The sequence below is a fragment of the Ischnura elegans genome, chromosome 3 (genome assembly GCF_921293095.1).
Source record: "Ischnura elegans chromosome 3, ioIscEleg1.1, whole genome shotgun sequence".
In the NCBI taxonomy this organism is placed as follows: domain Eukaryota; kingdom Metazoa; phylum Arthropoda; class Insecta; order Odonata; family Coenagrionidae; genus Ischnura; species Ischnura elegans.
In genome coordinates this window covers 65,979,435-65,996,045 of record NC_060248.1, presented here as the reverse complement: position 1 = coordinate 65,996,045, position 16,611 = coordinate 65,979,435, and the positions used below count along the sequence as shown (strand labels likewise).

Sequence of the window (16,611 nt, the reverse complement as noted above, 5' to 3'; positions counted from 1 at the left end):
TTCGATTACCGCCATAACAACTTGCGTTTATCGTATGGCAATTGTTCTGCGTACAAATTCGTCGAATTCGAGTGGAGTGGGGTTGTCGAAGGCGATGCGATGCTTCATTGGGTTTCGTTCTTCGCGTATTCAATCATTGGATACGACAGCGGTTGTTGAAATACGTTATTTCAAGTGTACTGGATTCCAGATATCAAAAACTGACCTTCTGTGATTTAACGGGACCCTAATGTTGACGTGGCGGTAGATTCTATTCATCGTTTGTGTTGCCATTATCATCTGTCAACATGAAAATATTTCTCGGTGATAGCTTTCCATGTATTTTGAAGTTAAAATTACACCTATAAGGTTACGTGTCGAATTATGATATATTTCCATAGAATGAAGAGTGAGTATGAAATAAAACTTGGCATATGGTCTTCTAATGAATTGTTTCTAACTCCATTGAAGTTTGGAGTGAGTGGATAATGGATGAAGGCCCCAGAAAAAGGCGTATAAACACTCAAGATGGGTGTGAAAATGTTGGTAACAAGGAGAGGAATTCTATTCAAGAGTGTACGAAAAGACCCTCGATTGATAGAGAAAGCACGAATGCTAGTTTTCCAAACGTTCCTAAATTTGAGGTAGAAGATGGGTTGACCAGTGCTGACAGTTTATATAGCAGTACATGCTCCTCTGGTGAATTTTATGAATGCTCTGGCAACATTAACTCAAGTAAGTATATTCTCATAATTAATTATCCAAGTATTTATTTAATATATTAGTTTTATATAATGTTTACATCGTCTTTTAAATACAGACAAGGTTAAAACAAGCAGAATACTAGCTGCTCTACGAAAACCTGTGGATCGGAAATTGCTTCGGTCTTTAGCTCGTTCCGAAGGAGGTTTATTGACTGGTTAGTGGGCAATGCTTGGTTAAAAAGTCAAATAGTCGTATACAATTTCTCTACCTTAACATAAATACTTGTTCTTACAGACGTAATCAGAAGAAAAGCTTGGCCAGAACTTCTTGATATAAATAATGAAAGCACCATATCTTGTGCACCTGATGTTGATATTGAACAGCACAAGGAGTATCATCAGGTTGTCCTAGATGTTAGTCGATCGTTGAAGAGATTTCCTCCTGGTGAGATGTTGTCCCTGCTGTGCAAGAATGGCCAAATGGTTTTCTTAATATATAATCAATGTTTTATTATTTTTCAGGGATTAGTGATTTCGAAAGAAAAATTCTTCAAGAGCAGCTCCTTAAATTAATTTTGAGTGTGATAATCAAACATCCATACCTTTCGTATTATCAGGTAACAATTACGCTATTTTTCTACCGCCGTAATGGAACTCATAAAAATAGTTTTTGATACGCATATGTGTTTTGTGTGCATTGATTCTCAATTCTCCATATTTCAGGGCTATCATGATGTTGCGGTCACATTGCTGTTGGTTGTAGGAGACGAGAAAGAGAATGTACATAATGGGGATGAAGATGACACTGAGGGGTTTGGAGAATCGGTTAGTTCCAATAATGACTTCGAAGATTCCAGTGATCTTATAACGTTAACCGAGAATGGCTTGAATTTCGAACAGGTTTTTTCCCACGCAAGAGTGACTGAGGATAATGGTGCAAATATTATAAGTCTTACAGCTGTGACTGAAAATAACACTGTTGGAGTTGAGGAAAACAATGTCAAAGATGCTGAGCATGCCAGGAAAACATCCACCTGTGAAGACTTACTTTCTGAGGATAATGCTATAGGAAGTAGCGTTGTGAATGATTCAATAATTGTTGAGGGAAAGCCCGTCGCTAAGTGCTTGAAAGATATATCTGAATCGGGTGTGGAGGTAACGGATGAGGAAACTGATACTGTTAAAACATCTCTCAATGGAGTGAAAGTAAAAACAGAGAGTGGTGATGAAAGCGAGAGCAATTTTGGTGAAACTTGGGATCAAGACTGGGACTCCACTATTAGTGAGAAGGAAAACTTGGATAGTGCCTCTAGTGGACATCTAATTAGCATGTGGTGCAACAGTGTTGCTTTAAAGATGCTGGAACATGTGTCATTGAATCATTTTAGGGATTGCATGGGCCGTACAATGGATGCTACCAGTCATTTGCTGCATCATGTGTTCCCCATTGTTGAACGGGAGGACCGTGCTCTGTGCGACTTCCTGGATGAGTAAGTTTATACCATATGTGGAGAAAAAGTATTAGTTTCTAGCTATAAACTGAAACCTGAGATGGACCTTCAGAAATTTGCTTTCAAGTATTAACTTTTTGGTACAGTATTTTTATTGAGTCATTTTTGAAAATTGTAACATTTAGGAAATTCTAGTTTTGAATTTAAAATACTTATGGACAATGGTCATTAACTCAAATTAATAATTTATGTTTACAAAGAAAATGCTAGCAAAGACATATTTCTTCCATCAACTTGGGTTGATAAACTATTCTAATTTATCCCCTAATAATGTACATACTAATTTTTTCCTTATCTTGACCTCGTTTAATTCATGTTAAAATAGTTCTTGGAGTGTAGGTTCTTGTAGTGAATGAGCTACACTCCAATAACTATTTTAACATGAATGTACATATGTATTAATAAAAACATCGCACCCCAAGCATCACAGTGTGACATCATGGGGTCACTATTGGCCAGTAGATAATTCCATTGGTAGTTACAAGGCATGGGCTAATTTTTCACCAATTATTATGAACTTACAATTGTAGTTGTCAACTCTCCTGAGCAGTAGTGTCATGGTAAAATTAACAGTGCAGGAACGCACTTTTCTTAACTTACCTTGCTTGAGCATAGGCAGATTGGGGGACCAGATGCTTAAAAATTAGACAAAATGTTTTATACAGTTATCATGATATTTGTTTTGTTTTGTGTATTATGGAGCATCAATCATTTCACATTAAGATAAACATAATATTTCATAGGGTAATTGTTGTATCTTGTTTTTAATCTCAAGCATGAGTAGATTGTTTGTCTGTCAGACCCCTGTGCCCGGTCCCCAGGAACAAATCCTGGATCCGCCCCCCGATAACAATTGAAATGTTACTCTGTGTGATTCAATTATTTCAGCAAATAGAGAATAAGCAAATTGAAAAAAAAATGTTATGGTTATGAACGTAAATTGGAAATTTTAAGGCACCAAAATTGATAAAAGTGTCATTTGACTGTTATGTATTCTCTTAATCAATGCCAGAACGGCATTCCAGCACCACTGCTCCTGCGATATTTGATATTTCTCTGTGTGCTGAAGCACAATTTCATAGATGAACAGGGATATTTTCGATTCTCTAAGCTACTTGAGATCCGTTATCTTTATGTTGGGGCTTACCTTTATCCTATTTCATCCTAGGTCTGGAGTTGGAACCATGTTTTGCCTGCCATGGGTGTTAACGTGGTTCAGCCACAACATAAACAACCATGACATTGTTGTGCGTCTTTATGACTACTTCCTAGCTTCACCTGTGGCATCTCCATTATATATTGCAGCAGCAATCATACTTCACCGGAAAAATGATATTTTTGAAACTGAATGTGAAATGCCTGCTCTTCATGGTTTGTTATCCAAGGTAAAGTTTCACAAAAAATTGATGCATTCTCTGAAATTGTCACTCCCTGGCTCAATAGTTGATTTTTGCATCCAATGGAAAAAATTTTGCCAAAGTTTTTTAAGGCTAAATATGACTGGCATATAGTGTGAATCTTCATTAACCCTTTCGCTGCTATGAACATACCGGGTACATTCGCATGGCTAGCTGCTGTGAACGTACCTTTACATCCTCCTTGTTATGCATTCAGCGCTTTCATCACATGTGACGGGAAGGTTTACGAAGGGTGGCCTGCAGCGAAAGGGTTAATAGATGGAATTAACACTGGGGAACTCCGTGTTGTAGGATAGCAACTACATAGCACATTTCCTAAAATCCACTGTCCCCCTCCCCTCAGCCTATTCCTCTGCATCTAACAGTAACTTTCAGCCATTGGTTTCGTAACTTTATTGGAATGAAATATTAGTACTTATTATTCATGTGTCATACTTAGAAAAAAAGACCAAGCATGAGCTTCCTTTTTTTGACCACCTCTTCCTCTCGCTAATCGGTTGTCTCTTTCTGGTTCCCCCAACTTGCTGCAAGTGACTGGGGAGATGGGGGGGGCCATGTTTTTGTCTTTCTAATTGTCCAATATATTAGTTAAATCCATCCATTTCTCATGGTTTAAAAATTTGCACAAGACCTTTCCCATGGCCAACATTGTTTTCATCACTTTCTATTATGCCAATAACAATACATTTAGACTTTGTCCATACTACACTTTTTCTATATTATCTCAGTTTACATATTCTTTTGATTTCATTATTATATAGAAAATTAGACCTGTGGTCTACATGCGTTACAGCTGCAGCATGAAGATTTCACACTGATAATTATATCCACCTCCATTCTGGTGGTAAAACAGTATATTGTGTAATTACCTTTTGACTTATGGAAATTCGTCTGTTCGGAGTCAGAGGTTATTGCTTATTTCCAGTGCACCAAACCTTTGACTGAAAGTGATAATGTGGGAAAATAAGAGAGATGAGGCAAGAGATGGTACAGTGGAACCTCGATCTATCGTTTTTCAGGGGATGGATGAAAAAACGATGACTGTTTGGCTAGGTTGCCTATGTCCCAGGAAACACTTGCTTTTGGCGAGTAATTATGATATTCATGACGGGATTCAAACAAGATTTTAGCTGATTACAGGAATATTAGTACTTTATCGAAACACTTGGGTCAATTGTTGATGCGACTAATATATCTTTCAAATATCCTTAAGGAACACACCACCTTGCTAAAAAATGTTTGCACTCCACTCTGCATTTGCACTGCTATTTTGGATTTCTGTCTAATGTAAAAATTCTTATCCATCAAATACCATTTCAAGTACACATATATACAAGAGCAATGTGCATGTTATGCCTAAAATAACTGCTTTCCCTGATGCAGTGATTGGTTCTAAGATGGATCACTAAGGCCAAAAATAGTTAATTATTTGAAATGTTCCTTTCTAACAATTAAATTTTTAATACCATTGAGGCAATGTGTAAAGTGTGAACAGTGTTGCCTTAATCGTCAGTGGCACGCCCACCTGATCTTTGGCGTCATCCCACTTCTTGTTTTCATCAGGCATGTCGCTCTACCCCCACCCCTGCCGTCATGTACTAGTGGACAACCCAAGGTATAGCAATACTCACGCACTTCTAGCCCAGATTCTTTTCTTCATCTTCAATTATTATGAGTTCATCTTTTAAAGTTCTCACTTGTTTCTTCGTAAGGGCCATGTTCCGAACACGAATAAAAATAAAACTAATAAAAATGAAACTGTACTTAACTGAACCCACATGGAAAACACTTGCTGGTTTGAAGTCAACTCACCCTGGAAAGTACGGAACCACTCGCATGAGGTGAAGTTCGGCCCTAATGCTAATGCATACGGCTTAAGCAGAGTATACTGCAGAGGGTGAAGTATGACCATATGACTGCACAATGAAATTTTTTGTCCTATAGAGAAGGCAACTTACCCACTCATTTCTAACAATAAGTAGCATAGCTCTAGATGTGCAGATGAATTCAGGTTGCTAGTAGGGAGAAACAAAATATCATGAGAAGATATCGCTTCATTAGCAACTCTGACAAGTGAGACTTGTAGCATAACTCATAAATTGTAACCTGATGTCCTGTTTTAAAAATAAATGCCGCATCAACTGCCGAGAAGCTCAGCTGCGAGGATATTGAGATTTGCCAGAAATCACCATTATATTATTCCAACTATTTCCTTGATTAAAATGCGTAAATAACGTTAGAAATGCATTGTGTCTAGTCATTCTCTTTTGAATTACGTGCACATTACTAATATTTCAATCTAATAAAAGCATAATACCAATTGCCGAAATTAATTTTTAAAGACCTTTTGGGGTAATTGGTGATTCATCCAGCAGTTGACCTCCACAAACTGGGAACTTTGAAGGGGGTAGGCTGAAAAAATTCAGTGGACGAGAATCGGAGAGGCACCAGACACGTTTATATTGTCGTCGTGTAACTTGATATTTTCTTTTGAAGATAAGGTCTTTGTAATTTGATCCCTGCACGAGCTGGGACCTTTTGTTTGATTTCGGAGAAGAGGAAAGCACAGAGGGGGGGAGGCGAGTGCTGAATGGAGGGGGATAGCGGCTCTTGGGAATGCGTTTATGTTACTATCCCACATTATTGAGCTTCTCCCTATGGTAGTTTAATCACCTTAGAGAAGATTCAAACTATGTCTGTCGTAATTAGCCTCAAATAACAAATTGTCTTCAAATAACACTTTGTATGATTTTTGTCAAACCATGCATGCGGGAAAATTGCGGGACCACAATCTTCAAACAATCAATGCAGGAAAACGATACTTCGGGGAACGATAGATGCAGGAAAAAATTACAATGTCTTTATTGAACTTTATTTGGGACCAGGAACGTCGAACGATGAATGCGAGAAAGATAGATCGAGGTTCCACTGTATTATTTTAGGTGTGAGCGTAATTGTTAAACAAAAACATGAAATATGCTTTTAGGAAAAATAGTCGTTCTAAAAAATGGAAGAAAAATTTTGTTTGGATGAGAAAAATTGTCTGAGAAGATATTTACGGAGATACATTTTTGTTGCATTATTTTGTTCAACAGCAAAGTAAAGCATGTTGAACCATAGTGAAATATAGGAATTAGCCACCCTTTTTACCGCGCGTTCGTCTTTATGACTTCTGATATAGGTAATTGGAAATATGAATTTACCCAATTGTAAAAAAGTTTGAAACTAACTGATTTTGTAGAGGAGCCTTAGGGCTCAGTCTATCGATCTTTTCAATGAGGTAACCCTTCTCTTGTGTAGCACCAATGTCTCCTTTACGGGTTGTAATCTCTATCATTCTGGGTAGAATAAATTATATGCGTTTCCTTGGTAAGTGTTGGGTGTGCTCCTTTGCACTGTTTGATTTTTGTGTTGATAATTCAATGGACTCTCCTTATTACTAACAACCTTATTATGAATTTCTCGTTATTACGAAGTAAATAGTTGGTCCTGACGAAAAGGCCTATCCAATCTTTATAAAAGAAACATAATTACGAAATTACTAACCTCAGTCCCGGTGGTTACAAAATGAACTTTATTACCAAGTTCTGCAAAAAGCAACGGCATTTAGGTGGATATATACTACTCTACATTATCATCTTTGATCTACATTTAAGTTCTCTCCTTTTACTGTGCTCAAGAGGGTTAGTTATGGTTATTTCTTATACTACAATACGAACGCAACATCATATAATAAGCTTCATACCTGTGTAATTATGGTGACTCACTCACTAGCACGTAAATTGGACGTACAGTCAGTCCTCTTCCTACGCTCATTAGATTTACTAACTCTCAGAGACGAACATTCGAAAAATTCAAGCTCGGCACCTTTGGAGTTTACCGATGCGACATGACATGGCGTAGAGGAACTCGCACTTAGGGGATAATCTGAACAAAGAATCATTTAATCCAGTGTGAATTCAGGAACTGCACAGTATTTCGCCCATTCTTTCTTCCGGCGGACAGCAATTTTTTCGGCTCCGGCTACGTTGCAAGCTAGATCAGTTCGTCACAATCGTGAGTTAACGCACGATTATTACGCAGTATTGCATCCTGCTGGATAACAACTCTCCTTGATGCCTCGTTTAGGTTTATGAACTTACAAGCAAGGTCTCAGAATGCATCTTCTTCGTATATAGAGGACTTGTGCATAATTTAATCATGTATACTATAACTTGACTGAAGATTGTAACTGCGGCAGATTGAAAAGACAAGAAATTTTGACAAAGTATGTTTTTTTCGATGATTCCTAAAGGAAACGTTCATATGAACTTTGTTATTACAAACTTCTGGTTTTTCGGTCCCGTGAATTTCGTAATAATGAGAGTCAACTGTATTCTAGTTTTAGTAATTTAAAAATAATAATTTATTTAGATGAATGTATGTGCTAATAATAGAGTATGTATTGGTTTGCATTGGCTTGTGTGGATTTTATTTTATATTTTGTTGTCTTATTTTTTATAGATTCCTGATGACCTCCCTTTTGAGAAGGTGCTTGTCAAGGCCTCTGACTTGTATGAAGCTTATCCCCCTGAAAGCCTCAAAAGCGATGTGGAAGAAAGATCAAATAGGGAGTGAGTATTATTGATTAAATTCTGGCCTTTCGAAACCTTTTTTATTACAAGAGTTTTTGTCAAAAATTCGTTTCTTTTAACTCTCTCCTTAAAGTCCACAATTTTCCTCAAACTTCATGAGTCAAAGTATATAATGGGACATTCTTCACTCTTATGTTAGTTGACATCCATGTCTGCACATCATTTTTGTAGCTTAGGCTCACCTCGGCCTAAAATGGCCATACTACCTGGTTTGTCGAGGACAGTCCCCATAAAGACTGCTTTTGAGGTTGGTTTCTCTACTAAGTCCTGGTTTCGTACATAAATTATGGGAATTATGTTTTTATAATAACAGTTCATAACAGAAAGCTTCAATGCAGCAAGAAGAGTTTAGAATAAAAAAGTATCTTAGCAACTTAAACGTACAATAATCAAATAGCGGTGTTATCAAATAACACCACGCTGGCACTGGCCTTCAGCTTGGAGCCAAATGTCATGGCAGCAATGGTAGTGGAACAATGTCCCTTCCTCTTCGTTAGACCCCATCCCCACCACCTCGTCACTCACTTCCACTGAATAATAATAAAAATAATCTTGGTTTTGATTAAAAAAATCATTTCCATGGAGTAAGGCTATAGATTTTTAGTCTTCACTGAGCCCCCCTTCCTTGTACTAAGATGTCCCGGTCAAGGCCAAAACATTTATGGCCACCCTATGTCAGCCATTATCCTTAAGTGTCACCAGTCCCGTAAGTCGTTTCTTACTTCACCTACCATTTCCCTAAAGATCCTCCTCCCAATTTTTGGAGGTCTGATTTTGAGAAAAGTAACATATTGAGTGTGGAAGCATTTGAGCAGCTTGGTGGGCATTTTGTTACCATCCTAGCTAGGCAGTAAGGTGTACAAAGTCAAGTAGCTCTGACTTGTTGCTACCTGACATTATTTCACCTTATACCTCGCTGCATAGGAAATGTTTAAAGTTGGACCCTGGAAAACTTGATGGGGTGATGGAAGGCGGTACTTGAAGTATTGAGTTAACACTATGGCAGTCGTGTACATATACTCACACATCAATGCAAATATTGAACTACCATTGAAGCTGATGATTGGCACCCTGAAGCCATAGTGGACCTGGCTTTATAATTATCATTAACTCTGCATTATCAAAACATAACCTCAAGTTGTTGAAGTCCATTATTTATTAAAATCTATGAATATTAATTTAAAGAATCAGGTTAAAATAAAAGAAATTGAAAATATACTTTTATCCTCCTGATGGTCAAATTAATTTGCTAACTAGATGGTGGTCTAAAAAATGAGGTCTATTTTTTTTAAATACCTGATAGTGTAATAGAATCACCCTAAAGTTCAGTGTTTGGAAAAAAATTGGTTTTGTGTCATCTGAATAAGTATTCTAGGTTATTCTAGTCGTAAGTTTTCTCTGATGAACTAACTCAGTGGGAAACGACAGAAAACTTATTTTTTGTAACTCTAATATTTGTCCTTTTTTCTTCAATAAAGCCGTAAGCAACTAGAAGAAAGAAGGAAACAAATTGCCCTTAGAGGAAACGCTGTTAATCCTGACTTAGCTCTTGTACCATGGAGATTGTTGGCCCTACTACCTCCAGGATATGCTGACCGTCTAGTGCCTTGGTTTATGATTCCTGGTAGAATGTGGTGGCTGACCAGAGTGATTCCAAGAAGGCATCTTCGGAGTCGATTCGTATTGGCGGCAATTCCAATTGCAATGTATTATGCATACTCCCACTTGTTGACTAATACAAGTGGTTAATCCAGGAATTACCAGGTAAATATGATATTTCTTCTATATTAGTTGTATTCTAATAAAAGTTGCAATAATGATCGTACTGTTGGTTATGATATATGTAGAGAGAAACTAAAATGAGAATGTGGTTACTGGAGACTTTAATGCAAAATACACAGGCAAAATCCTAAAAAGAAGAGTTTAAGAACCTTTACTGCTGTTAGGAAACCACTGATAAAAATGAGTGGTAGTGTGGAAAAACTCAGTTGGACTGACTGAATGACATCTTAAAAATTTCAAGTTGCTGCCCTCATTTCATGAGTTGTTGGCATCACTAGAATTTCAGTTAACTCACTCAGAGTGAATTAAGGAAAGAATTGCTCTTAAGTCTAAACAGCAATGAACTATTCAAGACTGCTCAAATCACTCAATGCAGAAGCCCAAAGAATAGTGGAGAAGTGGTTTCTCTTTCTGCATGAGTTCATCTCATCATCATCTTGAGGGTGTTTTTATGAGTCTCATAGGATTGGCGGTGTTGGAAACGGATTCAGTCCGAGTCGATCGGGAACCTACCCCACGCTCGTCTTCCATGCATTTCACTCATACTATCGGAAAGCATTCCGCTTTTGGTATGACCTAAATAGTCATCCTAAATGGAAAACGATTTTCAAGAGACAAGTGAGCAGCAAAAACAACATTCCACCAGGTTTGACACTTCACAAGGGAGGCGAAAGGTATATACGGGCATACATAAGTGCTAATTGATAGATTGTCACATAATTGACGTTGTGGGGTAAAATAATTTTAGAATTGTCCGTTTGTAGTTTTTTTTTAAGTAATCACCTGTCGTTTTGAGCAAATTACGTGAATGAAGGTAAATTTTAATCGAGTTTGTTCTTTCATTCTCGTGAGAGCATAGTTAATCGTTAAGTTCATGTATCAAAAGAACTTAACTACAGATAGTCGCAAAATCCATTCTTTTTTCCAACAATATATGGTTTACTTACTCAATTGTTTAACCAAATTGTCATATTTTCATTGTGTATCTCATTTCAATATGAATATTGAGCATTATAATATGGCCTTCATGATATGCCGTAAACCCCTTTAAAATTTTCAAAAGATTTCATATAGTTGAGAATGGGTTGCTCACATAAAATTAAAATGGTAATTTTTGTACATGCATAAATAAGAAAGTTAAAATATATAACATATGTAAAAATGACTTCATAATTCTCAATATTCTTGTTGCTACAGAGCGTCGAAGTTCACGAAAATTGCTAAATTCTTTCACGCTACAAGAATGCCCTGTGACTTCAGAGTGCGAGTAAGCAGATTCGCCCCAAGGTAGTAACAAACAGTAACGACGATCACAAACAGCTACGACAATACTGATTGATTGACTGACAAACTGATACAGATGTTTCTAACAAGGGTGTGTCAAAAAGTTGTGAATAGTTTTAAAGATTTTTCGTTAACGTATTACGCATTGGTTGACCCCGACTTCGTAAAGGTGCATTCTGGGAACATTCTGAAGGTAGATCAATTCATGGTCACTTATTTCTTCTCCTGAAATGAAGATTTCTTGGCGTGGAGTGGAGAAGCCGTAAAATTGAAATTTAAGATAAATTAAATCAACTATCTCGTTCGCTAGTAAGAGCTTGGTTTGTATCTTATTAGACTACTCTCATTTACTCATCACTTTTAATGTGTACTGGGTGCAATATTGGAATATGTGAAGTTAATGTTTTGGAGAAATACTACGGACTATACATTCGACGCAGATTTACGTAGCATATCTTAGGACTGGAAGAGAGACATACGGTGATTCAGCAGTTGGATAGGTTCAACTGAAGATAAATTTGAGTGTTTGCACTGTGGGGGCTAATGTGACACCAGAATGTAAAGTGAAAACTAATAATGATCTTATTTTGTGAAAATTGCCGTAGATTAGGAGGGTGAAAAAGTAATAAGTGCTATTTGTCAAGACTCAACTGCATCTTCCAGTATTGGTTTTTTTTAAACTGGGACAAATAGTGTACTTGTACCACGTAAACATCGTTTACTGCACTCAGACGTCACGCTTATGGCAAACATGACGATGGGTCGTTAAAAGTGCAAGATTACTGTATATGTAATTTTCATTGTGGAATTTTACGAATAATATGCAGGTTTGATAAGAATTGTTTTCACTGAAATTTTCAGTGTGGAGGATATATTTTATCGCATAATCATCCATTTTAAGTGGAATTCCCAATTGTAGGAGTGAAGATGTCGCAAAATAATATCTATGCTTGGCCTTTTTTATTAATCCCACCCTTAAACAATAGCTTGCGTATGCTATACAGTAGACTCGTTAATATGAAGTTCACGGGACCAAAAAACCGGAGGTTCATAATAACTAAGTTCGTGTGAATGTTTCTTTTAGGAATCTTCCAAAAAACTGCATTTGATAAACGCGATTAAGTTACGTGGAAATATATTATAAACAGGAAAAAGCATTTCAGTTTCTCAACAGAAGAATGCGGCATGACATAATCGAGGGTTGATATCTTCCCAAATACAGTAAGTCCGATATACAAACTAGATGCGTTCCAAGACCTTGTTCCTTAGTTGATGAACCTACAGTCCGGCCGCTGAGAGTTTTCCGATGAGAATTTGCAGAATGATCTAGGTCGGGGCAGCCTTGCCAGGTAAGAAAGGAAACGCCTACAAAAGGCTCCGTGAAGAAAGGAGGCGGAAGAGACGACAAGCGTGAAGGACCCAGAGGAAGAATCACTTGTTTTGGTGGATCAGGCTTATTTCGGTGCTCTTTATGCATTTGACAGCGTTGTATGACTAGGCGATGGTGTTAGGTGCGTTTGGGGGACAGCAATTGGCTGTAAACCGTGCTGGTGAAGGGTTATCTGCCCCTCCTATTGTGCCGTCATCGGACAACTAACGTAGGCCGGACTGTATGCAAGGAATCGAAGAGTACGGTTATCCTGCAGAATGCCACACTGCATAACAATTGTGCTCTAACTCACGATTGTGACAAACTGATCTAGTTCGGCGTTCAACGCAAACGGAGCCGAAAAAAATTGCTCTCCTCGGCAAGGAAGAACGAGCAAAATGCTGAACAGTTCCTAACTTCACACCGGATTCAGTGATACCTTGTTCAGATTATGCCCAGAGTGCGAGTTCCTCTATGCCGGAAAACGTAGCAATGGCCAAATCCAAAGATACCAAATTTGAAATTTTGAATCCTGGTATCTCAGAAAGTTCCTAAATCAAAAGTGCGTAGGAAGAGGACTAACTATACATCAAATTTACTAGCTGTAATGAGTCGGTCACCATAATTCCACAGGAATGAAGCTTATTATATGACGTTGTGTGTATGGTGAAGAAAGAGCCATAATTGACGCTCTTGGTCACAGTACATGAGGAGAACTTAAATGTGGCGCAATTATTGAAACTTAGCGTAGTGAATATCTACCTAAATGCCATTGCTTATGCGTGGAACTTCGTAATAAAGTTTTTTTTTTTTACCACGGGGACCGGGACTGAGGTTTGTAATTTCGTAATAATGTTTCTTTTCCTATAGCATGGATAGGCCTTTTCTTCGGGACCAACAATTTGCTTCATAATAACGAGAACTTCGTAATAACGTTGTTCATATTAACAAGTCTACTGTATAGCTTTTATATGCTATTGAATAAGGGTGGGAACCAGACCTGGTTTTTTATTTTTTATGAAGGGAAGGAAGAAAACCAACAAGTTTGCTCGCTCTGGAGGAAAATGATGCCTTGCTATTCCCATACTGTGGGAGATTGGCAAACTTTTGGCGATTGGCTTTGTAAAATGGAGGTGAAAACTCCTAGGGACGACCTATGTGCTTTGCAAAATAATCAAGTGGATGTTTCACAGCTTGGATGTTCTCTAGCATAGTTTTCCCTGTGTGTTTACGATCACGTCCGGGAGAGAAGTCAGTGAATTCATGTGTATCGTAAAAGTGAAATGAGGATTTCTTTGTGAATGTTGTGTTAAAAATCTACCTTAATATATGTCATGATTAATTATCTCAAGTTTATTCAATTTTTACTTCAGTGTACCTAAATGAAAAACTGCAGTCATGTCGTGTTGTAAGCACATGTTAATGCTATAAAAACTGTTGATAGGCCTTATTTTATTTGATAAAATGATTTGACTTGTGATCTGAAACCCTCTTTTGGATGAAGTTCTTCAGTTAGCTGATGCATACATCCTTTTCATTCTGCAGTTAAATCAATACATTTATGCCAAGGTATCTTAATTATTTTTCTTTCACATTATAAAAATATGAGACTGAATTAGTGAATTTTATAATGGGTGGTGTTATAATTTTATCTCAATTTCTTTCAGTCATTGCACCTGTTATCGGCTAAAATTACCCTTCCCAGAGGAGGTTTTTCTTTAAGGCTGTGGTATGCATTTCTTCAAGTCAAATTTTGCTCCAAGCATTGTGGTGCTGACCAAGAAATTAAGGCTGGTTGCTTTAAATTAAAGTCACATTGTTGAATTTTGCATTGTTATTAGCACTTGTACGTATTGTTTATTTGATGTACATTTAGTTATTTTTCTCTTGATTTACCAGAAGCAATGATTAATTTCATTATCTTTTTTATGTACTTGGGTGATAAAATATGAGGTCAGTGTGTGTAAATTAGTAATCATACATTAAATTATTTCTTGTTTTTTTTTTGGAAAATCCATGTACTCGTTTTATCCAGTATCATTACTTTTAACATGACACCATTGGATAAAGTTGTGGTACATTGAAATAAGTTTTTTTTTCAATTTTTATGCTTCACAAATTATATATGAAAATTGGAAAGATGGACAATGGTGTGAAGGGTCCTCAAGCATCTGAAAATATACTCTTCAGAAATTGGAACATAATGAGTAAACAGGCTTGGTTGGTGCCATAATAATTTTGTTTTAATTTTTATATGGTTTTTCTAGTGGCAAAAAAGAGGTAGTTCACTATATGCCCCTGATCCTAAGATCTGTTATACTTCAATTTAAAGTAGGTAAATGTATAAACTTTATTCATTGCTATAGTATGAAGACTATCCTTCACTGTTAATACCTTTTACCTATACCTTGAAGGAATTATGTTGTAATGCCCATGAAAAGCTATGCTTTCTGAGTTCTAATCTTTATTTTTGGGCTTCAAAATGGTCTGGTTCATTCTGTACGAGGATCTCATGATGATGAGTCATTATTTCATTTCCTGCTTGTTGCTAGTGAAAACTAGTTAAAGTCTCTGTATCATTGCTTTACGGCATTAATTGTTTTTATCTGGATGCCAGTTTATCCTATCTGTCTTAATGTTTAGAGATTTTTTTATAAGAGGGGAAGTATTTATGTATAGGTTTCCTGTTTTAAGTTACCAGCTAAATATATATTTTTTTAAGTATGATTTAATGAAGTGCTGCAATATGTTATTCTGCCCAGTCTCAAGTATGTTAAATCATTGGAGTTCGACATTTTATATGCAACTGTATTGCTAATGCTTAAAAAGCCATTTAGGAAGGTCGGTATGTTTCTGAACCATAAAGTTAATATTTTGTTATGACTGTCAAACATTAAATAACCACTAAATATTCAATCACTTGAAAAGATTAGCCTGTTATGGAAAATGTTGAGCAAGTATCTTTTACTGTTGTAGTTGGTCATATTTTTGTACATGGGTTCTCAAGGTAATCGTTGGTCTTTGTACTGGGAAGCAATCGGAGACAATTTAGTCTGAGTCATTTTCCTGTGAGCTATCGTAGTTAGGAGTGAATACAGTTTTAAAAAGTTAGAGCTTTTATAAATGATACAGATATTTGTACTATGGTGATACATTATTAAAGTAGCATATTGATTGCACCTGCATTTTTCAGGAAATGTGTTCTGGATTTAAATCCATGTTGAGTCATTGTTATAAAGTCTTCTGCCTTACCAGAATGGTAATTATTTTCGCTTGTTGAAGTAATGGTGAATAACATTCTTCATCCAAGTAATTGTGTGCTTTTTTGGAATATGTGCTATTTTTATTAAACATCTAAAGAGGTTAGTTTTTTATGTATAAAAGAGTATTTATTTACTTAAATGACCCTCAGGTTTGGGAATACCTACACCTTTGATACATTTTAACCTTTTTCCTACTAAAGACGAAAATATGCATCTGGACTTTTCTTGACCTGGGAGACAAAAGCAGCAAATTTTCATCAGAGATTTTCGTGTGCAGGTGAACGAATGCCGAATATATGTTTCCTAGCTCTCTCCCTTTTATGACAGTCGTGGGTGTGCGATCCATAGTGAAGTTTGTAAGAATGTTTGTTACGAATCGTCCAAAAAAATTCTTTGCCAAAATTTCAATTTCCTGTTCTTATAGTCAGGCTGAAGAATGGCTTCAGAGTCATGTGAATGTTATTTTTGATTAATTATGTGCAAAAACTAAGCACACTTGTTTGATTTTATTAAAAGAATATTGCGGCTGAATGTCATCAATCCCATCACATTCTCGATCATAACATATTACTTGTAAAAAACTAAATTACAGTATAACCTCTATGTAGTGAACCTCTTTACATCGTAAACCTCCATACTTCATACCACCCCTACAGTCCTGTCTGAT

At 36.7% G+C, this 16,611-nt stretch overlaps 1 protein-coding gene across 1 annotated transcript; it reads left to right on the top strand.

The window, feature by feature from the left end:
* Positions 1–48: 48 nt before the first annotated feature.
* Positions 49–16,059, top strand: LOC124155961. Its single transcript, XM_046530199.1, has 10 exons — positions 49–348; positions 451–714; positions 800–898; positions 979–1,128; positions 1,206–1,300; positions 1,407–2,173; positions 3,363–3,579; positions 8,116–8,225; positions 9,725–10,010; positions 14,349–16,059. The coding sequence occupies exons 2-9, from the start codon at positions 468–470 to the stop codon at positions 9,993–9,995; spliced, it is 1,956 nt and encodes a 651-aa protein (XP_046386155.1). The 5' UTR covers positions 49–348; positions 451–467; the 3' UTR covers positions 9,996–10,010; positions 14,349–16,059.
* The last annotated feature ends 552 nt before the right edge of the window (positions 16,060–16,611 follow it).